Raw genomic sequence first — 26,202 nt, forward strand, 5'->3', positions numbered from 1 at the left:
TTTTGTGATGTTGCACAAGTTTAGCCATGGGTCAATGAAACCTGGGGGTGTTTTAGGAAAACATAAAAGCCCAGCTTCATCCACCTTTTCTCACATCAACACAAAACCTGAAACATGAAGATTTATCTGCTGCTGCTGCTGCTTCTGCCACTGTGCTCAGGTATGACAAATTCTAACTTTTTAAACTACAATTACATAATCACAATAACACTGTCTGCATGTCAGCTCTGTTGGTTACATTCTTACAGTTTCTTTTACATGGACGACATATTACCAACTTGTACAAATACTATATAATATGTCTTTAATAGTAAGTGCATTAAAACGTAGCACATTTCATTGGGCATGTCATTGGTTATTTGTGGATCTATTACAGTGCATCCGGTATTCACAGTGCTAAACCTTTTCCACATTTTGTTATGTTAAATAAAATTTATCATATAATTTTCCTCAAAATACTACAAACAACACCCCATAATGACAACGTGAAAGAAGTTTGTTTGAAATCTTTGCAAATTTATTAAAAATAAAAAAACAAAAAACTCACATATATAAGTATTCACCGCCTTTGCTTAATATCATCAATATTTTACTGAGGAGTGGGTGCCATCTGGCCACTCTACCATACAGGCCTGATTGGTGGAGTGCTACAGAGATGGTTGTTCTTCTGGAAGGTTCTCCTCTCTCCACAGAGAAATGCTGGAGCTCTTTCAGTGTTACCATAGAGTTCTTGGTCCCCTCCCCGACTAAAGCCCTTCTCTCTCGATTGCTCAGTTTGCCTAGCCGGCCCACTTTAGGATTCCTGGTGGTTCCAAACTTCTTCCATTTAGGGATGATGAAGGCCACTGTGCTCACTGGGACCTTCAATGCTGCAGACATTTTTCTGTACACTTCCCAAGATCTGTGCCTCAATACAATCCTGTCTCAGATATCTACAGGCAAGTCCTTGGACTTCATGGCTTGGTTTGTGCTCTGACATGCACCATTAACTGTGGGACAGATGTATGCTTTTCCAAGTCATGTCCAATCAACTGAATTTGCCACAGCTGGACTCCAGTCAAGTAATAGAAACATCTCAAGGATGATCAGTGGAAACAGGATGCACCAGAGCTTAATTTTGAGTGTCATGGTAAAGGTGGTGACTACTTATGTAAATGTGATTTTTTTATTGGTTTTAATTTTTAATAACTTTGCAAATATTTTAAAGAAACATCATTCTTTGTCATTATGGGATATTGTTTGTAGAACTGTGATGAAAATAATGAATTTGATCCATTTTGGGATAAGGCTGTAACATAAAATGTGGAAAAAGTTAAGTGCTGTGAATACTTTCTGGATGTACTGTAAATGTTTTTGTTTTTGTTTTTTTGTTCTTCCATTCTTAAGTAAGAAAATAATGATTAAACTCACACAAGCTGGGTGTTTATTAGCATTAGCAAAATTGTATTGACTGTGAAAGAAATTTCAAAGTGTAGGTAACATTGTTTCACAATTTCACACTTCTGGCAGACCCAATGGCTTACACCAGTCACTCCTCACCTTTTGTTGCCCAGCAAGACATCCTGTCTCTAGTTCCACAAAGAAGTGTCTTAGCTAGATCATAAAACTACCTACATCTGAACGTTTGCAGGGAAACCATGGGAACCAGTACAGATGATCACTCTCAAGGACTTAAACAACATTGAAGACAAAAGGACAAAGTGACAAGAACTTGTTAATTAGACTCCTCACCACATTTTATGATGGTTGATTTGCATTTACTCATCCCTTTGTTCTTTGTGTGAACCCGGCTGTTAAGCTAAATGTTTAAAACAACCTACACGGTGGCGTCAAATCTGATTTGGCCCACTTTTGAGTTCAGTTCTGTTCTGTTGCATGTTTTCTCCATTTTTTAAATTAAAGTCACTAAAAACATTTACTTGTGAGTTGCCTTTTGCCAATTAATTTGCCTTACAGTTTTTTCAATTCAATTACATTATTCAAAATGTTTGATTAAACTAAATAATTTGGGTGTTAAAATGGTAGTGTTTTGTTGCTGTATGTGTTTTGTTGCTGTATGTGTTTTGATGCATGGTGCAGATGCACAACATGTAGTAAGCCTGTAGAATGACCTGGCCAAGGTTGTTTCTGGTATTAACTGACCAGGTATTTTTGTGTTGTAGGGGAGCAGTCTCACATCAAGTGTTACGGTCAAGACTTCCTGATGGTCAACAATGTGGTCCTGGATTGCTCTAGCAAAGTGAAACAGGCCTGCTACACCAGAGGTGAGTTCCCTACTTGCTCTGTCAGGCGTAACCCCTCCTGAAGTATTTGCCCATTTAGCAGTGCAGGTGTGTCCTCTATGTGACTTCCATTTAAGTTTGGAGTTTTCATCTTTCTGTAAAAAAAACACTGAACAAGAAGTGAAACTTCAGGTTAGTGTGAAGGCTCTAATAATGCGTTTTCTGTTTCAGATAATGGAGAGAAAGGCTGTGCGCTTCCGAGGTTATGCTCTCGAACAGGTTGGACCTGCTGTTACACAGACCTCTGTAACATCTAAGCCAATTACAGCCCAGGAAACTGACATTCTGTCAAAACGAACATTTACAGTATGTGACATTGACACCGAATTTATGACCATGATTCTGTGTATGTGCAACACTGTAAGTGGTAAATAAATTCTCTGCTAAATAATATGTTTGTGTGGAACAGAACTTACCTGGTTACCTGGTTGCCAGTCAACTACAAGTTGACGGCCTATAATTGGTAGACAGATCTTTGTTGGTAAATAAAACGTTCAACAGAAATATAAATATTCAGATAAAAACAATATAGATTACAGATGTTTGATCTACTATATGAAGACAATTTACATGTAAAAATTGTTTTCTTTGCGATACAAATTCTTACACCAATTTCTGGGCTTCCTAGAATAAAACATCAGGTCATCTGTGAGGAAGATGAAACTTGTGCCTCTATAAGACCTTTTAAAAGACTAATGATTCCAGTCATACCTCAAAGTCCACCAACAAGGGTTAGTTACAGAAGTAGTCCTGGAACATTCTTGAGTGCAGTCATCACACTTGGTCAACATGGAATATCTCTTGTAGGACTCTTGTAAGGTGGTTGCAGTGTACAAAATTAAGCATATTATTAAGTTGGAAGCCATGCTACATGAGGAATAGGACAAACTCATCAGGAACACTGCTTGCATATGACTAGGCATCAAGTTTGCCAGCAGGTTAAAATAGCAAAGGGGTGATGCACAAATACTGAGGATTCTTGTCAGGAAGGTGTTAAATTATATTAAGAATCAAATATTCATTATAAGTATACTAAACTATGGTTATGAAATGTAGCAAGCAGTATACTTTTCATAGCCTACACCTAACAGTAACCCTGGACTGTGAAAGAGAAGGAAGAATAAAAAAAAAAAACATTCAGTTTTCAATACATTTATTTGCATTTTTTTGTTGAAATCATCTGTACAGTCTGTCATCTGACAGGAATGCAAGAGAGAAGACATGATTGGCTCAAAACATTCACATGATCTTAAGTATTAATGTTGCTAATGAAGGCTGAAAAATACTCCCACTAGATGCGCCCCGATTCCTCCCATAAATCAATAACTGCAGCCATTTGACATGAGATGTCTCAATCTAATTCACCTGATGACTTTCAATAGAAATAAAATGTCACAGTTTTACTCTGGAGGTTGACTTCCTGTTTACATTGTTATCACTTGCCGTTTTACTGTCAGATTATGCTCGGTTCACCTTGAACTCTCTGAACTGGGGTTCACCTGTCTCAGGTAAGATGCTTTCTATAAGAACAGATTGGACTGAACTGGACTGGTTCTGACAGTATTGACATAATGTTAATAAATGTATTAATAGATTTAAGATCATGTTTCCAGTATGCTTCACATTTAAATCTGCTTACAGTGGAGGGCTTTTATTGTGAAACGTTGCAATTGGTGTTTTGACAAATAACAGAAGAGTACATTAATGAATCCATTGGTCTGTGTCTACAAAAAGTTTAAATTTTGGGGAATTTACAATTTGATGGTCGTTATGTTTGACTTAATCAATTACTGATCATTGCCATGAGAAATCCATCACTGTTAAAAGGATGTTTCATTATAGCCAATAAAAGCATGATTTCAGGAGCCTTATGTCTCCAAATACATTTAAAAATTTTAAAAAGATGCATAAGACTCATCCTACTCTGCTCATATAGTTGGAGGATCTGTTGCCTAAGACAAACCTGTCTCACCTGTACTGCATTTTCTCTGGTCTATGCTGCCCCCTGTGTCAGACTGAGAAAACACCGGGACCAAGTGAGATTTTAAAGCCATTTAAAACACACAGTTCATCTGTTCTGCTCCAAATCTTTGAATCAGTTATTAAACTTGTGCTTTTCAATTGGTTCAGTTTCAAGTTTTGGAAAAATAAAAATAAAAAGAACAAATAATCAGATATAGCAGTGGAGAGCAGTGCGAGAGCAAGTATGACACACAGCAAAGGTTGCTGAGCCAGATTTAAACCCAGGACATTGCGTTTATACATTAGTCATTAGGGCCATCAGGGCACACCAAAAGATCCTGTTTCTGATCCTGATGCATATTCATATAATATAAGAAGTTGTCTTTCTGTAGTTCATAAATCAACAAGCTCTGCTGTTAATGGTGAAAACACAAAAACTGCCTAACAGTCTGGAGAGGACATGTTGACTATAGACAATTCTGGATCTTATTCTCACCAAAGGGTTGTTAGGACTGTAAAGAGATCACCTCCTATAAAAGGGTCTTAGCACATTTGTTTGAATCTGAACCAGGAATGGTGTGTTTAAACACAAACAAACCAGAGTCTGAAACAAAGCGGCTTTGAGAAAACATAAAACCAAACAGTGAATCTCCAGGTAGCATCCCCTTTGTGGGAAGTCAGTCTCCAGGTGTTTCAAGCTAGGACATAACACGTTTCCTATTAACTGCTTGAAGGGAAATACTATGTCAATCTGCAGTTGCAGGTTTGGTTCCAAAGACAAATTTGTATCTGTTTATTTATTAGGTCCTCTATATTAAATCATCACCTGCCGCCCCCCCTCAACTAACACTAAATCAAACCGGCAACAATATTTAATTCTGTCTGTAGATTTTGTTAAATGTGTACAGACAACTGTCACTAGAATACTCCAATTCTGGGGCTGTCAATTAATTTAAATTGTTAACTGTATTGTCAATAGTCAATCACAATAACCTGAAATGAATTTAAAATTTGTCTCCTCAAATTTTGCTGTAGAGGATAATTTTTCAAAATGTTATACCCTTACCAGCATAGGAGTGGACACATACTGCTACTTTTATTCGTTTAATACTCGCTGAGTTGTACTTGCGTGTAACAATACAGTAAAAGAGTTGTCCACCTGAGTGTCTCACTTCAACTGGGATCTGTCTCCTCATTGCTTCTGCTGTTGCGGTGTGTGTGTGTGTAAGTGGAGGAGCTGCGCTGCTCTCTGATACACAGAGAGCAGACAAATTGCATGAGAAACAACTATAACTTCACATGTCTTAATCTCCCTCAGTGCACACTTTAATAGCAAATGCTGAGAATCGGTCAGTTTTCCTACTCTGATTCGCTTGCACTGTCAAGTTCAGCACTGGTGAGGCAAGAAGTCATCATAACAGAACTTATGTTAACAGCATAAAAAAAAAAATTAGTGGCATTAAAAGGAATTTGCGTTAACACATCACATTAACGTTGACAGCTGAGAAAAAAAAACTTAAAAAAAAAACAAAACATCAAGATTCTGAGTGAAATTCTGCAGCCTCCATTTTCTCTAAATGAAATATAGAGGCTTATTCTGGTTGGATATGAGCGAGAATGATATCCTGACTGAATCATTTCAACATGTTTCATGCCTGCGTCTTCACAGGTCAGTGTTATTTGATTGTACTTAACTCTATCTCACCCTTTCATAACCACCACTGCTTCATGCAGAATGACATTTGCTATGTTGTAAAAATGTCCTCACAAAATGTGTAACTTAGCCTGGTCCTCACAAAGATAGCTGTACCAACACTCACTGTCTATGAGGGGGGGGTCAGGGGGGGCAGCCCCTCATCGCTAGGTGTGGCCGTGTCATCGCTCGGGTCCAGGCTGTCCTTTAGACTCATGGTGCTGTCTGAGGGAGGGGGAGTAGACTCAGAGCATGGCGGGGTTAGCTCTGACACAGGTGGGACTAGCTCTACAGGGGGTGGGGTCTCTGGTGAGGGGTCTTGGGTCCCATTGGTCGTTGGCAGAGAGTTAGGTTCCTGTGAAGATGTGGTCGTGGCTGGTGGGGGTGGGATGGGTGCCGAGTCTGCACGTCGAGGAGTGGAGTTGGAGAGGAGGCCATCGACTAGCAAAGATCTCTCCACCAAACGCCACTGCATTATGCTGGTATCTTTTCCCCCTGTCGAGATCAGGTGACGGTCGTTGTACAGGAAACTAACGTTGGTCACATGACTGCTGTGGGCACTGTACTTATGACTGGGAGCCTGCACACAGATGAGTTAGAACACAGTTTCACTGATGACGTGCTTTTTTTAATGCTCAGTCTATTGTTCAACGTATGTCAATTTTAGGACAAAATTTGTGTTTTTACTGCAAACTGTCTCAATCGCCTGATAGAAACATTATCAACACGGCCACCAGTTTGTTTTGAACGGACCAGACAATTCACACTTGGACATTTACCTGACTAATAAGAGCCTAATATGATCAAGTCTAGGCCACCTGACTTGGGACATTTGTGGGACATGGAACTACTCCAAGTAATCTCTAGTGATCTTAGGGTTACAGTGCATATGTGAAAGCACTTTGTGTGTGTCTGTCTGTTTCTCACCTTAGGGGTGGAGCATGGGTAAGCAAACAGGTGAACTTTGCAGAAGTCGTCAGCCAAAGCAATCACCTTCCTGTTGTGAGACCTGACCAGAGCGTTGATGTCAGTGCCGTCGGAGCCTTCAGGCCACACACCTGCAATACAAGAGACACACAGATTAATGTGGACTGAAACTCATCCATTTGAGGATCTTCCGTGAGAAAAGATCGCCACTATCAACACTGTTCAGTCTTCTCAAATAAAGCTACAGCTGATCCCAGGTCAGACGAATCATTTCAACATTCAGATGAAGTCATTTTATCTTAGTTTGCTAAAGTTAGCTTACTAGTTAATGGAAGTTAGAGAGAACAATTTACCGAAAACATAAAAAAGACACAATCGTTCAGAGTTTCTGTGAAAACAGTTCACTTCAGCAGCAGTTACATTTTCTCAGTTTTCAATATTTGAACATAGTAAAAACTAAATTATAATTATTACTATTATCGCTAGCTCCTCTGCAGCTCTGCTCGGTCCACTGCAATGTTGGAGCAACTTTGATTGACAGGCTACAGGTCACAGACCATCAATCAAAGCTGTCAATTACACTGAGACAACTTTTTTTATTTCATGTAGTAACCTCTTAGTAAGTAATGTGTCAGAAAGATTACAACTTTTGCATCAAGCAGCATATCTGGTGAAAATGAAAAACCACCTTTGGAAAATGTTTACTTAATTTTTACTTTTCAAATTTAAATTTGACTCATCCCATATACTATCATGGAGTGCGTGGGGTTTATGACTTGTTGTGCAATCAGCCACCAGGGGCCACTCAACTTCTATCTTTAGCATCTTCAGTTTAGAGAGACTCATGTTGTATAGTCTATGAAAAACAAACAAAACAAACAAACACACACACACACACACACACACACACAGTTGTACTGACCGAACACATGATATCCCAGTACGCAGGTGTATGTTGCCCAGTCAATGTCTTTACACTCTGATCGATTTCGGATCAGTTTACAGCCGTTTGGAACATCCCCTGAAAATACACAACTTTTAATACACAGTACTACAATACTACATTAGTAAAGTATCAGAGTACTCACAATAGAGGATCTCGTAGTCTCCAGAGTTGGACATAATAAAGTTGTTGTCAGGTGACCAGTCCAGGTGAGTGATGTAACTGGAATGCCCCTGTAAGAAATCATCATCATCACCACCACCACCACCACCACCAACATACAGACTGCGTCAGCAGGGATGAAGTTTGGAATGTGTGGTTCCACGTGTGCAAGGTCTCACTGAAGATGTGAACCAGCTGATTTCTTATGTTACTGTCTGTCTCTCTGTCTGTCAATAAACCATCAAAGCCTTACAGCAGTTGCTGAAGGCACTTGAAAGAAGTCTTAAAAATAAAACACTGCTTCACATTTCTAAAGAAGCTGAACCTTTGACTTACTACTTAGCTAAAATATGCTTCTTCGGACAATATCAAGGTCTGATCGCATTCTCACCACAAACCACTCCAGAGTTCATTTGGGACAGGACTGACACCTACAGAGTTAAACTGGACTAAAGGTAGGTTTAAAAACACACTCAGTGAGGAGCAGCTCAGTCCCTATACTTGTAATGTTTGAAAAACTACTTAACCAGCAAAGTCCAGGCTCACCGTGCACTTTCCATATCGGTTGTACTTCCGTCCTCGCTCTGAGACGGTGTAGAGGTAAATGAAGTTGTCGTGAGACCCAACAGCCAACAGACCACCATCTGACACATAGAGGGAGATGGGCATTCTGGGACATGTAGTTAAAATTCGCACACTGTGTCATTATGGAAACAGTCTGTAAACACCACCCACCTACTGAGAAACGCATCACTGACAGCTGCTCATTCCCATCCGTGTGGATCCCAACCAGGTCTGTGGTCTCTGCATCCAGAACGTACCACCTAAGACCAGTAGGCCAGTTAGACACCAGTTGGTTTACAAACTATGATATGTAGATCTATATACATACTGGATGTGGGGGGGATGTAAATAAAAACCACTGACTTTCCTGAGTGCGTTCCTATAGCAACCACAGCTCCACTGGGATGGAAGTCTGCACAGTGTCCGTGTTCCTAAGTGAGAGACACAGCTGTCAGTCACCTGCCAATCACCTGTGTGTCAGTGTCTCCTCCTTCGTCCCACCTCTAGTGTGCGGCTCCACTGTAGACTGTGATCCACAGAATTCCAGAGACAGACAAGCCGGTCCTGAGCACATGTCAGAAACACTTGTCTGGACGGGTGAGACGCCAAACCCCACAGTTCATCTGTGTGACCCTGAATGAATCAAAAGAAAATATTACAGGGATCCTGAACACATCATAACAGTGTAAAACAGGAAGCAAGATGAAATGGCATCCTCTAGAAGATCCTGTAACAAGTTCAACTGAGTAGCACCTTTAGGATGACATCAGATGTCATGTGGACTCACCTGGACCAGGACCTGGAAGCCATCGTTAAAGGTTCCTCTCAGGATGAAGTTACGAGATGTCCCAACCAGAAACTCATCCCCCTTACCCTCAGACACAGCTCGGATGGTTCCGTACTGATCCGGGACCTGCAGACACACACGGCCCGAAACATACGTTTCTCAATACCCACTAGACCTGCTATGAGACACAGCTCTCAGGAAACAACAGGAGAGAAAAAGTTAAAGGTTGGTGGTGTTTGTATGGTACAGGTGTATCTTTCACCTCAATGTCCCGGTCAGCTCTCAGCTCGTGGTCCCACAGGATGATTTTTCGGTCTTTCCCTCCTCCAGTCAGTAGGGTGCCACTCCTCATCTCACACATACAGAAAATGCTGCCCTCATGAGCTTTGACCTGACGACTGATCTGAAATGCTGTGTCGTGCACAAACATACACAGGTAGTGAATACATCTGGACCTCACCTGCTCCACACACCATCACATGGATGTGGGAGCAGTTTTAATTTTATATTAATACATCTTGGTATTAATTAGGGATATTTTCCTTTGAAGCCATTTTAGTAGCCTAAAGGTTAAAGAAGCAAGCTTGTGACCAGATGGTTGTTGTTTTTATCTAGAAACCAGAAACATAAAATCTGTGTCAAACAGGGAAATTTTCTCCTTTATCAATACATTTGAGGTGACTTTGGACAAGACCCTTAATATTAACTGCTGCTGAGTGGCTACAGGTCAGACTGTGATTGTATTAGGCACTTTCCCTTTATGACTGTCTGTGACTGAGTGTTCTTGAGAAAGTGGAAGAGGCCTCTAAATGAATCTACACTGAATAAATGAAGGGCAAAAAAATATGAGAACCTTCTGGTTTACATTAAAACTGGTATAATTTTACATCTGTATTTAAACAATTTTATCTACATTTACACATTAAACATTTTTACTCTTGTTTTCAGGATTTTTCAGGTGCAGTTCCTGTGACCATCACCAAGAGGCAGTGTCTCACAAAGAAACTCTTCCACTTCCTTTTTGAACAAATCTGCAGCAGAGATTATTTGTTCAACATGAGTTGGTTTGATCTGTGTAACACTGATACTGTTTCATTTTCTCTAAACAGTTTATCTAATTTAATGCCAAACTCTAATTAGAGGTCAGCCCTTTTACACATCTGATTCAAACTTTTAAAAACTTTTCAGAGACTGAGGTATGCTCAGATTAACTCAGGATTCTAATGCAGATCTTCAGATCTGTATATTTATAGACTGGGAGGTTGTGAAGGTTCAGTAACTGCACCTCATTTACACAGAAAAATGTTTAAGTCTTGGCTTAAAATCTCATTAAACCGGTTTAACAACACAACACTAAAACCATTACTGTAACTGGGCCAACACACACACACACCCCTCCACTCCCCTGTGGTAAACTGCACCAGGATCAGTTGTAACACAGTGTTTATGTTCAGTCAGAACTGAAATATCAAGTTGCAGCATGCTTTTCTTTCCCCGTGAGCAAGAACAGTTTAACTGAATAACAATCTTCCAACACAAACACCTGATCTGCAGAACAATCACATAATATTAAAAGATGTTAAACTGAGACATAACTCTCAGATTACTTGACAGAAAAATTTAAAGTAGTCCCAGTAGTGATTTCAGGAGGAACTGAGTAAACGCCTTGAATCCATCAAGTATTGATTTCTCTGATTTGTTGTTCATTATTAAATCAACACGAGTCCAGACCTGCTCTGAGCTGATCACCAAGCTGAAAAATGACTAGAAATTGTAGAAATTCTGGTGTGATAGGAAGGACAGAGACTTGTGTGATAAAACCACAGCAGTGGATTCATCTCATGACCTTAGCATGTCAAGATCACCTCTGTATATGCAGAACAAACCATTCATTGGTTTCTCTGAAGTCAGGAAGTCCAGACCCAGATCAGTGGCAGCAGACCCACATTCACACCTCTGAGCCAGCAGAGCCTTCCCATAGGACACATTACTAATTTTTAGTTTTACACAAACCCTGAGTTCATTTTACATTCCTGAAAGAATTTCATCCTATGAGTGGACATTTTCTGGAGATATCTTAAACATTAAATGTCATGCAATTTCAAGTAAAGTTCTGGTACATATGTTGTGGTGAGCTACAGTAAATCCTAAAAATCATATGGGTTAGAGCCTAAACTTCTGAAAACAGTCTATGTATTGTTTTCTGAAAAACTGGCTCCAAGTAATTCTGCACATGAAAAGAAAATTGATGAACTGTTAAAACAAGGTGATGGAAGTATGCAAACACTGTCTTAATCGATAACTGTAGCAGATGATGTGTCATGTGAATGTTTTTATGTTTTATGTTTTTATATTATAACTGTCTGACATAATTTTGGTAAAGAAATGACAGTTTGTACAGAGAATAACAAAGAAATATTGCACATCTATGGCTTAGGGTTGGATTTCTAATCTGGACTCTCATGAACATGATAAAAACTTTTTTAACACAGCTGAATTATTTCAACTGATGGGGTCTATTCTAATAATTCTATAAAATACAATCTCACTGATTAATATATTTCACTAACTTTTACTCGCTTCACGTTTTTCTATGGAGTTCTACTGTTCTCCCCCTGATGACGATGGTGAGTTAAAATAAATGTTTTAAACATCATTACTTGCCACATTGCCTGACACTGAACGTTTCTCCTCATTTTCAACCCAAGCGCTCTCTAAAGCCTGCACTCCTGAAATTCTCCGGACTTTTTCCAGAGATGCTGTATGTGAGAATGCAACTGTCCAAGTAAGATGCTCCACAGATTATCCAGAGTTTATTCTTCAAGCCTCCTTATTAAAAAGTCCACATTATGTGCATGGGGCATGCTGCTCTGTCTCAAATTGTTGGATGATGGGTGTGTCAAGGACACTTTATTTTGTTTAGATGAATAGATGTTTAGGTCCCACAGCTTAAATTTTCTATTTTTGTTCTTCCTATGTGCGCTGATCCCACATTGAAATTAAACAGAGTTTCTCCCAAAAAACTCTCCAGTGTGTTACATGTGTGAAACGCAAATCCAAGCGAATTTCTCCAGACTCCATCAAGATTTCATATGTGCAAGAGGCTTGACTGGTTTCAAAAGGTTTTGTTCTCACCTCTAGGTCCCTTTGAGTTTGGGGTCTCTGTAGAACTCCTGGTCCAGACCAGCATGACCCCTCCAGAATCTCCAGTCAGGATGTCTCCAGTGCTCAAGAAAGCCAGACACTGAACAAACTTCGGCTTCTCATATTTCTGAAATCACAATGAGAAAGAGGTCAGAGGTAGACCAGGATTGCAGAATTGGAACAGGACATCATTTTAAAATAAAACAAAATTTTTATTTATAAAAACTATTTCAAAAAATCTTAACAAAAATGTTACATTAGGTTCCAGCAGAAGTTCTGTTTGACATGAAGTGATTTGAGGTCTGAAGGACCTGAAATGGTCCGACAGCATTACTCTGTGACAATTTCATCTTCTACATCGAATTCTTTAAAGATCAAATAAAAATGACAGATTTAATTTTCAGATAATTTTTTACATCAGAGAGTTCTGTCTAAAACCATCACAACTGTGTGAACGTTTCATATTTTATCCTACTTTATTTTAAAGGCAGACACGTTAATTGACAAAAACAGGCTAAAGAGTTTATATGTTGTGTCACAAAGGAGGAGCAAAAACCTAATGCCGATTTCGACTTATTATTAAACAATAATTGATCTTGTTCTTTCTACTTCAATTTAACTTTATATAGCGCTAATTCAGAATTAAATAATTTCATTTCTTAGCAAAAACCTCATCCTAACCGTGAAGAGTTGAGTGAGAGATATCCTAGAATTCTATTTGAATTTGAATTCTATTTGAATTAATTAAAATTTTTCTGTTGAATTAAACAGAAAAATCATAATGTGATGTTATGGAAACAAATAAAATAAACCATATATTGATTAGTATTACAATGAAACTAAAACACGTTCTCACCCCAAAGATTCCCTGTTTACGAGCCAGTGAATTCCCAGACCAGGTCCAGAAAAAGATGTGGGACTTTCCACAGGTAACAATGGTGTTTGGATCAGTGGGGTGAAACTCCACAGCTAGGACCACCTCGTTAGTGGTCTGTAAGATACCAGAGACCAGTTAGAATCACTGAGAAGCACCTAAAGACTAGTTAGAACCAGCTAGAGATAGATAAATTCAGTCAGAAACTAGTCGAAACCAGTCATGCCCTTTCTCCACCAAGCCAATTGCAGGGCTGGTTCGGGCCTGGGACCTAGTTTAGAACCAGTTCTTATTAGATTTGTATAACTGCAATGTGATTGATACACTGTATATACACAGCTAATGGCTAAAGTGAAGATAAAGGCTAATACTATAAGGTCAGTGTTGTTAGACAGCATTATAACAGTTTGTATCAAACTCATGCCACTTATGCCTCACGTCGGGTGTTTGGATGCAAAAGTCGGCTCCAGTCTGTGTTTAAGCAAAGCAGTTCTTAATGGGTTTGCAAGTTGAACCAGCCTTCGCCTTCACCTTGATTTCAGCAATCTTTGATTTCTTCTGCCAGTCCCAAACTGTCAACATGTGGTCGTTACAGTCGTCAATCACACTTAGGTGCTGACCAGAGTCCTGACAGGGAAAGACAGGATGTAAGATACCCAAAAAGACAAAGGCAGAGATCTAAAGGACATAAACAGTTGTGTATATGAACAATAATTGTCCTTCCTGGTTTGAGACTCTCACCATGGCCTAAAAATAAAGCAGTGTTTCTCCATGTGGACTACTTCCCATGAATCCACTGGGGATACTCACAGCTTTAGAGAATGCCAGAGAGCCAACACCTCGCTCAAAGGTCCCCAATCCAACAACCTGCAGAGTCGACAGACTGACGCTGTCCCAGATACGGACGTGAGGCTGCAGAGCCTGGAAAAGGGGACAGACAAGTTGGTTTATAGCAACAGTTAATATCATAATTAGACATAAATAATCTTGGTCTTAGTCCTGGATAGTGCTGTTTTTAGTTTTTTAATAGTTCAGGAATAGGATTCTTCTGCTCTTAAGCTTAATTAGTTCTGGTCTTAGCCATGGATAAAGTCTTGGACAGTTCTGATCTTGTTTAGACCTGGTTTTAGTCTTAGATTGTTCTGAACTTGATGAAAAGCATTCTCATTGTCTGAAACATTAACGGTCTGGTCAGAAATGTAATGTTCAGTCTTACCCGTCCATCTTTGTCCACTCCCGCAATCTGTCCTGTAGCGATCCGGATCTTATCAGGGTGGATGGCCAGACTGTCAAAGAAAGATAGAGGACATCACTCGTTTGTCACCAGAGACCAGCATGTGTGAGCAGCAGGAAAGATTGGTATGTTTTCTCACCATTTGACACAGTCAGTGTGTCCCAGGTAATGTCTCTGAGTCCGTTCCTCATAGTTAAACAGAACGACAACGGAAGCAATGAAGTAAACAATCTCTCCAGTGGGAAGGAGGTAGACATTTGCTCTGCAGTCTCTGCCACGGTAACCATACCTGAGTGTAGTCAAGGAAACACCTTGATAACAGCTGGAAGTCAACTCCAGAGGACCACATACAGACTTACTGATGATCTAGGAAGAGCATATTGCTCCTTTATTAGGGATCTACTTAGTTATTTGGGGATCTACTGAGGATTAAATTCAAACTAGTAAAGGTCACTTATTGACGTACTGACAGGGTGTCTACAACTACAACTCAGGTTTTACTAAATTAATCCGGAGAATTAGTTGAACAAAATAAAATAAGACCCAGTTCTGTCTTAGACCTGAAATAACCACACAGTGTCTGAATATGTGTAATGCATCTATCCATTTTATGCAAATTTTCAACATTCCAGTAACAGTGGCAGCAAGTAGTTCAGATGTCACTATTTGCATCAGCATTTTGCAGCTCTCCTCAGAACAGAAGTGATATACAGTCACTGCAATCCAACCTAGCACCTCCGTCATGAATGCTACTTTTAGGTTAGGGGGTTAGGTTATAATGTGTTTATGTTAAAACTGTCAGAAAGGTGATAATTCTACTCTGTTTTGCATTGAGGTCAAAGTGGGTGGTGGAGTCGTACTGGAGGGAATTCTGAGAAGAGAAAAGTGAATGAGGAGAAATTCTAACCTTGTAAAAGTAGAATTCATGGCAGAGCTGCCGTATAAGATTGCATTAGATTGCACAGGTGTACCTAATAAAGTGGCCAGCTAGTGTGGAGATTAGCTGATCACGGACGAGTTACCCACTATTAGAAACCACTAGCAAAATGATGTCTGAGAGCCTTTTGGGACAGATGTAGGAAACTCTTTAAACTTAGCTAAGCAAACATTTAAACCTATACAAAGAATTCAAGGTGACAGAGGTTCAGTTAATTTTTTACAAAAAATGTACATACCTTTAAACATTATTTGTTACAATTATTGTTGGTAAATTGTAAAGCTTGAATCTGTTGTAGCAGTTCTCTACACTAAATGTTCGGTTAACTTGTTTAGGCTAACAAAGCCATAGTTTATAACATAACACTACATCCACTCTTTCCTTATCTGAGCTCTGGTGAACCTGCAAGTCCATGTTTCATGCTGAGGCTGTAATTCACATCCTCTACTTTGACAGGATGCTTGTTGTTTGATTTATACACCAGCTTCAGATACACCAACATTGGCTTTGATTTTGGGTTAAAATCTAATCTACCATATGTCCTTCCTCAGGTCATAATGCAGCTGGTGTGTCCTGGAGAAACTTCCTCACACTGAGAACCAAACAAATGAATATCATTTTGTTCTCCCTCTGAAAACAGAAACACCAACTGAGGATTTTAAACTTTTACCCACAGTTGGTACTTAAAGCAACAGAGTCTCTGAGGAATCAATTTACCAGACCACCCCCCCATGGACAGAGTGAAGGATACACCCATTCTAGCTTGAGTCTTTCTGAAGGAAGTTCTGTCCGTACATCATCGTAGTTCTCCACATCTGAAGGAATAAACATGGTGATTGGTCGTCCACGCATGAACATCTTGATGTGGTTCCCCTCTGCAACAGCAGAAACAAAGACAATGTTAATTAAAGCCTGTTTCATATTAGTCTCGGTAGTGGTTAGACGTCTCTTTATGCAGGTTTCATGTCTCTCTTTGTGATATTTTTTTGTCTGTAGTTGTTGTGTAAACAAATACTTGATCAGATGTTTTGCTAATAATCAACTGAAAGACTTCAATCAGGATCTAAAGCTCAACAAAATCCAACACATTAGATCACGAGCTTGGTGGAAGACCTGAAATTCAGATCTGCTTTACAGACACCAAATCCCTCTTACAGGGATTTACCTATCACACAAAGAAGCTCAGGTTCAGGTGAGCTGTGGCAATTCTATCCAATCAGTTTAAACAGCTAACATCAGCGGTCTCAGTGTGTCTCAGAATAGGGTGAACCCTAATCCTCAACTGACAAGAACCACTTTCAGATGATGTGCAACACAACAGACACACAGGGAATTTACCTCCACGCTATTACAGTTGTTAAAGGTCAATTTGTGTGTGTGTGACATCATTATCCAATTGTGGTGCGTGTGTTTGTATTACTGATTATTCTGTTAATAAAACAATCTGTTTAACTTTACATGGAGGTAAATGATGTCATACAGGTAAGACATCACTGGAATAGAAGAGCAGGGCAGCAAGGCTTAAAACACACAAAGATATGACTGGTTCAAAGCAAGAAGCAGGAAGCGTATATTCAGCTGTTAGCATGTTAGCTTGTTGTTAGCCTGCCAGCTTGCTCCAACCACTTACCTGCTTGGCTGTTTTTCTCTCGGGTTGATATTTTGGCTGTTTAAGACAAAGACATCATGACTAAACAACAACGACACAAACATTACAAATAAAGACAACACCACAAACAATACAAGCAGTCACAGCCTCCAACACTAACAAAACATTTTAAAAATCTGACATGGATCCTATAGCAGCTCTGGCTTCCTTTTAACCATTATACACGGTGATGCTGATGATGATGACTATGGTTCTGTAATGAGAAAGACGTGTTTACCTTGACTGACGACAGGATCTTTGTGTCTGAAAAGAGAACAAAAACAATGTCACAGCCCACGTTACTCATGTTATCTCAGAACATCCAGTGATGATTTCAAATTTATGTTTATTCTATTCCACACGTTTCATTTTTATGAGATCTGACAAAAATGTGATGTTTGGAAAAGTGTGACCTTATCAGTTGATAAAGGTGAACACGGTATCTCTCTGTAATATCTATATATTTTCATTAGATTATTACTTTAGGTTCTTTACTACTTGTTGGTGAAATCAGTCTGAGCTGGCAACATGAATGTAAACACAGGATGAAGGTCCTGTTCTGCAACAGCAAAAAAACTGTTGGAAAACTGCATGGATTCACAGCACAGTTGGTGCTACCACAAAGAGATGCTTCAGACTTTGTTTCAGACTAAACCAGGCAAGTTTGAAAACATCCATAAACACATCAACTAGATGCATCAGAAAAAGGATATTTTAATTATGACTCTGTTAACCTCTGACCCTGGGTTCATTGTTAACACTGTGGACAGAATAAAACCAATGACTGAAATTATTTCTTAAAGCAGAAGAAGCTGTTTTCCTCCTAAGAACAGTATTGCTGAATTAAATGTTAGTGACTCAGATCAGCTGCTGTTGAATATGAAATCCTCAAGTGTAGCTTCATGTGTGTCACTGTGTGTACCTATCAGCTGTCTTCACCACTTTCGCCAACAGTTTGGATGTGGATGCAGCTTTCACCAGTTTGTTCCTGTTTTCCTCTGAACTGTCCCAGGTGCTACTCTGAGAACGCTCCATACCTGAAGACCGCTTCACACTGGGGCCCCTGAAATCACACACACACACACAAACACCCACACACACACAGAGTAAGCAGTGATGATAATGATGATGAGAAGGAGGAGCAGCAGCAGCAAGTCATTGTGAATCACTGAGCTTTTATCTGCAGATAAAATTTGTGTTTGTCCAATCATTTCACTGTTGAAGCTTCTGACAATGACAATTACACCTCCAACTGTCAGAATTCATATTTATGAAAATCATAAAGTTAATGTACATGATCATGTTTAGTTCTATAGCAAAGTTCTTACCCCAAGTGCAAATCAAAGTGCTATACATCAATACAGAAAGAAAACTAGATTAAAACAACTGTATGATTCACTGTGTGTATGTGTGTTACCATATGCGTCCCTAGAATAACATCTAATGTTGCATCTTTGTTTTAAAAACAGCCCCAGTGAATGATATTTGAACTATGAAAAAAAGTTTTACTAACAAAATGCTGTTATTGTGGATCAGATTATTTATGTATTATAGTATTCTAACATTGTTCTTATGTGTTTGGGTTGAGATGTGTTTTAAATTTACATTGACATTTATTAACATTAGACAAGTACAGAAATATGACTCTTTATTTCCTACACCTCTTTTTTGCCGTAAGAGAAAAAAAACTCAGTAAAACATATGACCCATTGTTAGTAGGCTGGAAACTGATAAACTTAAGGACCAGGATGCAGGAGGCCTGTTAAAGAAGGATGACAAGCGGAAAACAGGAGGAGAGAGAGAGAGAGAAAAAGAAGAGGAGGAAGCTTGAAAGGTAGAAGAAAAGCACAAGTATGAAAGAGGAAGAAGTGACAGGCCCTCAGGTAAAGCTGGGAGGAAGTGGTCAGTAAAACACAGCCCTGAGCAAAGACCATTCCAAAGGTTCCAGGATCTTAAGGAGGTCTCAGGGGGTTCCAGGGTCTGGAAAAACAGTAATAAACTCCAGAATGTGAAGGATATCTCTGTAGAACTCCTGGATCCCTAAATACCTGAAAATAATCTCCTGGAGGTTCTAGAATCTTAAGATTTTCCAGTTAGAACAGAGGAGAAGGTCCTTAAGTGAAGCTGTTAGACAAAGTTAGTAATAAAATAGCAACAGTTTTCTACCAGCAAAGAACATAGAGGAGCCACAAGAGACCCCAGAGTACTTCAGGACTCAAAGGAGACCCCAGAGTACTCCAGGAGCCAGAAGGTCACTCAGATCTGCTCCTGAGGAACCACAGTCCTCATACTGCCCACGCTTGATTGGCTGGATCGGTATCAAAGCCAATCAGGAACACCTGTACCTCTAGACCAAGTGTGGGCAGGGCAGAGGACTGAGTCCTCAGGGGCAAGGTTAGTAATCAAAGAGTGATGTCAGAACAGGATCAGTAGGAAGTGAGATCAAAAAGCAGACGATAAATCTGACAAAGTGAAACCTTTTTGGAGGGGCGTGGCCTTTACTGCTGTCGGCTGACTGTGCCGGCCTCTGTGGCTGGTGTGTTTGAGGGATCTGGGGTGTTTGAGGGGGGTGGGGGGAGGAGGAAGATGGGGAAAGGTCTTTTGGGTGAGGAGGCTCCTCACGTTCCTGGATTTCTTCCATCTGAGACTTCTGGCTGCAGACTTCCTTTTTCCTGTCAGCTCCACTGTGGAGAAAACCAGGACCGTGAGACCATAAACAACTGATTCTACTGGTTCTACTCTATGTCCTCTGAGTCTACTTTAAAAGAGTTGATTCAACCAAAATTCATCTGAGATCTCTTCCTGTTGGAATGCATCTGTCGGTCTGCTTCACTGTTGACAAAACCAGGCCTGAGAGTTACAAAATCACCACTGTAGCTCTAAAAATGCTTTTGTTTTATTTAAAACACAAGACATGAAAGAGAACATTATTTACACCCTACAGGTGAGGGCATAACATGGGTATGGGGTCTGTGAGTTGTGTGTTCTGAGGGAGAAGCGTTAGCAACTAAGAAAATAATTCAATAAAACTATATTTTAAAAAGCTTCAGAAATCTTCATTATCATCACTGTCGGTGGCTCCATCACCATCAATATTGCTGCAATTTTGACAAAAAAAGAGTAGTAAATAAAAGAACAATAATTATACTGAAAGCAGTTGTAAATGGGGGGCTGCCAGTGGTGCATCCACCCTGAGCCACAGACCGGGTGTAAAGTGGTTTGAACTGTATTTAGTGCTATTTAAAGTCTTTTTTTTTTTTTTTTGTGACCATAGTGGAAGCTGATCTGGTTTGTGGTGTTTTGATTTCTCAGGGTTGTCAGATGGTTGTTTAGGAATTTCAGATAACATCAGAATGCCACATGCCAATGCTGCAGGTTTTAATGTATAGTTGTTGTTTTTTTATACTGTTGTGTTGTTTTATTTCAGTTCATTGTTTCATTGTTTTTAATAGTGGTTTTGAGCAGTGGTTACATTGTTACAACCTTTGTGTAGTTGTGCAAAAACTCCAAGCTTGAAAAAAACACTTCTGTCACTGTGGAGTGTGACCAGTAAATATAATTTTTACTGATAAAACATTTAAAAGATGAATCTAACACAATGTCAACTTCCAATAGGATTAAGATCAGATAGGAATAAGTCATTCAAATTTGACACAACTATATGAGCAAAATAACACTTCTTGGATGCCCTTCTTAATCAGCAATGCGTACACCTAAAATAAAAAAAAATACGTTTAATTTAACATTAGGCAGACATTTATTGTATGTTACCACCCAATTCAAGAAATTCTACTCTAGCTTTATTGACCTTTTACAAAAATTATTCCAGTTTGAGGTTCTGGAAGACATTACATCTCAAAGGCTTCATAGGTTCTGAATGACTGGACAGGAGTCCCAGGCATTTACCCTCTATGGTGTCAACATCTGGATCATTTGCTGTTAAGACTTTGCTGTTAAGACTGGCTGTTAATCAAGATGTAGAGTGGCTTGTCTTCTGACTATTCATACTGGCACACACTTTATTCATACTACAGCTGGGGGTGTTGAAACAGGGAGACACATTACACATGCACTACAAAACATGGACAGCAGCAAAAAGAAAAAAAAAGGTCCTCTCTTGTATTTGACTGAAAAACATGAAAAAGTAAAAAAATGTAATCTACTTTTCTGGCACATGTGGCACTGTGGACAGATTGTCCATAAAGGGTACGCCCAAACTTATTAGTTCATAGAGGAAAAGCTGACACGAAGAAGACTTTTTACACTACAGATAACTTAGCAGGCATGGAGATAGTATGAATTGGCCTTTAAGGTCAAGTCAAATTGTGAAAGTGTCCCTAGTGATGGAGGTCAGTACTATATACTGAATCATAAAGGACCTGTGTTTAATGAGGATAGGTCCCGTTTATCCTTTACTTCTCTGTAAATAAAACACGAACATTGAGGCCACTGTGGCTCAGGGTGTACAGGAGTCAGCCACCAATCCCAGGGTTGTTGGTTCGATCCTGGGCTCATCCGGTCACATGTCAAAGTTTCCTTGTGAAAGACCTTGAAGCTCAACTTAGTTGATCCTGGTGAGTGTTGGCCAGCTCCCCCATTGGTGTGTGTGAGTGTGAATGGTTTAATGAGAAGCAGTGTAAAGCACTTTAGGTACCAATACGTAGAAAAGTGCTATTTAAGTACAAACCATCTTCTAAAATCACCACTAATTCCAGTTACCGCTGAGTAGTGCCTCAGGGACAAACAGGACTTGGATGAGAGAATCTGCACAGAAATTAAAATAGAATCTCTGACTAGTGGATGTGTCTGTGGATAACTGGACAGTTTTTACCTCTTAGCAGCAGATGACACAGTCTCCTTTCTGGTGACAGATGTGGAATCCCTTTTTCTTCCAGATGTTCCTCCATTAGCAATACAGGACATTGAGTAGGCTTCACGCAGGGCAGCACCACCTGCAGGGGACAGCACATTGTTCAAACCAACTGTAACCATTTACAGACCATCTGAAACCAGCTAATATGGCCTTTGATCTGTTGGTTCATACATATGGTAAAGAAATATCTAATGTTACCTTTTCCTGCATGCTGCTTCTTGGTTGCTGAGGCTACAGAGTCTTCAGAGACCGCAAGACGCCGAAGTACATCAGCAAGAGCAGCTTTCATCACCATCAACTCATCTTCCTGCTGCTGAACACGAAGCTCCAGAGCAGAAAGACGATCAGTGACATCCGAGACACTCGCTCCAGACATGCTGTCGTCTATAAAGAGACATGAATATGGATCTGATTATTCTGTCCTCTACAGAGTAACAGGGTGTGAATACACCTTTCTCTATGAAGACACTGAATTGAATTACCGTGTACCTTACAGAAAAATATCACAATCCCCCAGTAAAACACTAAGCAGCTGATGAAGATGAGACAGAAACTTTTTCAATTTTAAACAAAATGGAAGAAATCTGATCACCACAATGTCTGGTCTCTTGTCAGCGGAGAATGGAAATATCTGTCCAATCACAATAGAGGATAAAACAGTAAATGTAGTTCATCAGTCTGCTTGTATTACTATTTATAAACTATAATTGTGTTTAGATGCAGAGATAAATGTTCCACCCACACATTACCTATTAAGCTACATTCACTCAATCAGTATTTCCCCTACATTAGAACAAGCATTTTGGCCCGCCATGCTTGCACAACAGACAAAACAATAATTTGCCTATTTTATCTAGTGTTGTTACATTAACGACCAATCTGCTTCTTTTTAACTAGGTATGAAGGGATTTGTGAGCCGTTCTTGTTAATGTTGTGCCCAAATTTCACTGCTGTCCTACATCCACTCATCTCTTTTTTACTTGAAGTATGAGAACCAGCCACTGCAGACAGGCAGACGTTGTTGACTTACTAAAGGCCATAGGATTTGTCCATTGTTGTCCTTTAACGCACCATTTAATTGTCCCCTCCTCCCTAGCTTGGTGAGAATGACAGCAGCGCAATCGTGTCAGTGAGTGAATGAAGAGAGGGAGCGGCGTTGGCGAGAACAAATGCGTAAATCAGAGAAATCAAACGGTCCCTGATTAGATAATAAAGATCACAAAATAAAAGACATTGTTGTATAAACTCTATAAAATTATATCAAACAAAGACTACATAATAACAGTCCCAATAAAAAAAAATGGAAAAAAGATCTTACTCTCTCCCCCAACTCTGACTTTTGGATAGTAATCTGTAACAACACCTTCTCCATGACTAGCAACACAAATTGACAACTAATACAATACAAGACCATTCACAGAACCCACATCACTCAAAGCAAAATGTTTAAAATTGGCTTAACAACCGGGGAGTTCTTTCTGAGTAGCGTCGACAGAGACACTCTCCGCTATCGATAGCTGCAGAATGCCCACGTCTTTATCCCTCTGTTTACTTGGAAACATCTCAGAAGTTAATCATCTCCCAAGTTAAATATAGAAACCAAGTATTCATCTGTCTAACAAACACCCAGGAATTAATTTTTCAAAACTGGAAACCACTTTGATGAAGCTGGGAAGCCATTTCTAGAACATTTCAATTTAAACAAAATGCCTGGGACCTAAGCCATACACATATCCAGTCATGACTAGTCATGATCTTTTTTTTTTTTTAAATAAATACTATCACTCCAATTAATATCCATCATCATTTTTATTTGCAGTATTAATTATGATTATTGTTATTATTATTACTATTATTAGTGCTAGTAGTAGCAGCTTTCATTTTCCCCTAAATACTATCTTATACTATATTCTTATCTTATTTTTCTATGTCTTGTTTTATATCCTTTCTATTATTGCTAATTTTGTTATCAATCTGTTGGTTAATATTGTTATTACTATTATTAATGATTATTTTATTATTTTTTGCTATCATACTATAACTATTATTATTATTATAATTATTATATCTGCATGTGAAAATATGTATATGTGTATGTATGTACGCCATTGTATCTATGGACATGTACAAGCTATACTATTTTCTCTTCCATTTCTTTTACTCCTTTCTCAACAACTGCTTTTGTCAATCATTTATTTTTATTATATTGAAGTCAGAGTTTTTCCCCCCCCAAAAAAAGAGAAAGAAATCCAACTGTCTTTTGTGATCATTACACAGCGGTTATGTTCTAAAAGACAAACATGGTCCTGCACGAAGGATTTCGTATGAACACAACTGAAGCACACACGACCTGAAACTGAATGCATGTAATATTTACAATGCAGAGCAGTGACATTAGGTACGACAATATGATTTTGTGCTGTTAAACCAAATTCACACATAACCGTAAATAAATTATAGATGGAATGTTTAAGGTTGAATCTGATATATCAGACTATATCAGAAAAGTGTTGATGATTTTTTTAACTGAATTATAAAAATGTTTATTTATGAAAGTTAAATATTGTCTTTAATAACTGGCGGGATTGGCAGCAATATTTTGTTGTATATGTCATAAGCATAAACAGCCTGTTTTTACCTTGTTTACTTGACCATTACATCCAATTTACAAACCAAAGGTGCTGCATGAGAAATAAATACCTCGAATTGCTATGTGCGCGCAAACCCCTATTATGCTTTTGCCACTGTGCCTAAACAAATTTCTAGGGGAAAAAAATCAAATTATTTTCAAATATTTAGCAACAACTGATTTAGAAGCTGTTAGATTGAAAAATAATTTAAAAAAAAACTAAAACATTTCCATTATTGTGTGATCAGGTTTCCAGCTCTTCCTAATCTCCCACACCGCTGGTTACCATCAGCCACAACCTCAAGTCTCTCCTGAGCAGTTTCCTTCCCTGGTCTTTTTGGTCCTGTCCTCATCATGGGCTTTTTCCAACCTTGACACAGACAAATCCTTGGTTCAAACCCCTGGTTCAATGGCAGGTGGCCACAAATACCCTGTAGGGATGTTTTGAGGCTATGGATTGGAAAACAGTCTGAGACACATGGTGACGACATTGATAGATTTACAGCATTACAGACTACATACTTCTTTCTGTATTGACATCTGTATACCAACAAAAACTGTCTACTGCTTCCCAAACAACAAGCCACAGGTTACCAAGAGCATTAAAACAATCCTGAATGAGAAGAAAGCCGAATTTAGGTCAAGTGACAGGGAAGCACGGAGGTCCAGAGATGGCTGTCAGTGAAGATCAAAGAGAGGAAGGAGGCTTACAGGAGGAAACTGGAACAGAGGTTCCAACAGAAAGATACCAGAGCAGTAAAAATGGTTACCTGGTTTTTGGACTACCTCACTGACCAACCCTAGTATGTCCATCTGCAGAACTATTTGACACTGTTACCTGCAGCACAGGTGCTCCCCAAGGGAGAGTCCTATCTACCTTTCTCGTCACCCTGTATACCTGACTTCAGGTACAACTCAGTCCTGCCACTTTCAGAACTTTTCTGATGACTCTACAGTTGTAGGTTGTATCCAGGATGGAGATATCACAAACTATCGATCAGTGGTGGTGGACAGTTTCGTTAACTAATGGGAACACAGTCATCTCCAGCTCAACATCAGCTAAACAAAAGGAACTGGTGGTAAAAGTCTAGGACTCCTGTCAATCCTCTTTCTATACAGGGAGAGGGGGTGGAGATGGTTTTGGAGTACAAATACCTTGGTGTCTGTCAACTTAAAAAATAAATTGGACTGGATAGTTAATGCAGCATCAATGTACAGGAAAACACAGAGTGGGCTGTATTTACTGAGGAGACTAAGGTCTTTCAACATCTGCATCATCATGCTGTGGATGTTTTCTGGGTCTGTGTAGCCAGGCTACATCTTCTATGCTGTGGTGTGCTGGGGCTGCAATATGAAGGTGGCAGACAGTAACAGACTGGACACACTTATGAGGGCTGGTTCTGTTCGAGGGGAGAAGAGCCCTCTGCATGTTGTGGTTGAAGGAGAATGTTGTCCAAACCCCTCTCAATCTGCACGATACCTCCCACCCACTGTGTGCTGGCTGCACAGAGGAGCACATTTAGCCAAACCGCATTCAAGTGCT

General features: G+C 39.4%; 2 protein-coding genes and 1 long non-coding RNA gene across 5 annotated transcripts in view; 2 read left to right on the forward strand and 1 right to left on the reverse strand.

Annotated features, from left to right (window-relative positions):
* Window positions 1-2,675, forward strand: wu:fj16a03 (uncharacterized protein LOC335475 homolog). The gene is made up of 3 exons (XM_067510749.1): window positions 1-160; window positions 2,163-2,264; window positions 2,454-2,675. Exons 1-3 carry the CDS (start codon window positions 115-117, stop codon window positions 2,537-2,539), a joined length of 234 nt encoding a protein of 77 aa, XP_067366850.1. The 5' UTR covers window positions 1-114; the 3' UTR covers window positions 2,540-2,675.
* Window positions 2,676-3,418: 743 nt separating this feature from the next.
* Window positions 3,419-26,202, reverse strand: part of LOC137130479 (echinoderm microtubule-associated protein-like 4) — a 28,505-nt gene continuing 5,721 nt past the window's right edge. The window contains exons 2-24 of one of the 3 annotated variants that reach the window (XM_067510708.1): window positions 22,229-22,414; window positions 21,989-22,109; window positions 19,635-19,841; window positions 18,080-18,220; window positions 17,396-17,421; window positions 17,140-17,175; window positions 16,261-16,384; window positions 14,712-14,861; window positions 14,555-14,624; window positions 14,149-14,259; window positions 13,870-13,965; window positions 13,321-13,455; window positions 12,456-12,591; window positions 9,583-9,731; window positions 9,321-9,446; window positions 9,035-9,166; window positions 8,897-8,964; window positions 8,705-8,793; window positions 8,516-8,613; window positions 7,953-8,040; window positions 7,787-7,885; window positions 6,865-6,995; window positions 3,419-6,517 (exon numbers count right to left, since the gene is read on the reverse strand). In XM_067510708.1, coding sequence (XP_067366809.1) covers window positions 6,068-6,517; window positions 6,865-6,995; window positions 7,787-7,885; window positions 7,953-8,040; window positions 8,516-8,613; window positions 8,705-8,793; window positions 8,897-8,964; window positions 9,035-9,166; window positions 9,321-9,446; window positions 9,583-9,731; window positions 12,456-12,591; window positions 13,321-13,455; window positions 13,870-13,965; window positions 14,149-14,259; window positions 14,555-14,624; window positions 14,712-14,861; window positions 16,261-16,384; window positions 17,140-17,175; window positions 17,396-17,421; window positions 18,080-18,220; window positions 19,635-19,841; window positions 21,989-22,109; window positions 22,229-22,414 — 2,969 coding nt within the window. In that variant the 3' untranslated portion in view covers window positions 3,419-6,067. The remainder of the gene's footprint in view (window positions 6,518-6,864; window positions 6,996-7,786; window positions 7,886-7,952; window positions 8,041-8,515; window positions 8,614-8,704; window positions 8,794-8,896; window positions 8,965-9,034; window positions 9,167-9,320; window positions 9,447-9,582; window positions 9,732-12,455; window positions 12,592-13,320; window positions 13,456-13,869; window positions 13,966-14,148; window positions 14,260-14,554; window positions 14,625-14,711; window positions 14,862-16,260; window positions 16,385-17,139; window positions 17,176-17,395; window positions 17,422-18,079; window positions 18,221-19,634; window positions 19,842-21,988; window positions 22,110-22,228; window positions 22,415-26,202) is intronic. The other 2 variants (XM_067510722.1, XM_067510715.1) reach the window with 2 other exon arrangements.
* On the forward strand, window positions 14,560-16,178 carry LOC137130507 (uncharacterized). Its single transcript, XR_010914857.1, has 2 exons — window positions 14,560-14,697; window positions 16,061-16,178. It is a non-coding gene; the product is annotated as an uncharacterized lncRNA (long non-coding RNA).

Source organism: Channa argus, chromosome 1 (assembly GCF_033026475.1).
Source record: "Channa argus isolate prfri chromosome 1, Channa argus male v1.0, whole genome shotgun sequence".
Classification (NCBI taxonomy): domain Eukaryota; kingdom Metazoa; phylum Chordata; class Actinopteri; order Anabantiformes; family Channidae; genus Channa; species Channa argus.

What these genes read in the sequence shown, in the direction of transcription:
- wu:fj16a03 (XM_067510749.1), top strand. Translation starts at nt 115, where the DNA reads ATGAAGATTTATCTGCTGCTGCTGCTGCTTCTGCCACTGTGCTCAG. An exon ending in GCTTCTGCCACTGTGCTCAG is followed by an intron (nt 161 to 2,162) that starts GTATGACAAATT and finishes TTTGTGTTGTAG; the next exon opens with GGGAGCAGTCTCACATCAAG. An exon ending in ACAGGCCTGCTACACCAGAG is followed by an intron (nt 2,265 to 2,453) that starts GTGAGTTCCCTA and finishes TTTCTGTTTCAG; the next exon opens with ATAATGGAGAGAAAGGCTGT.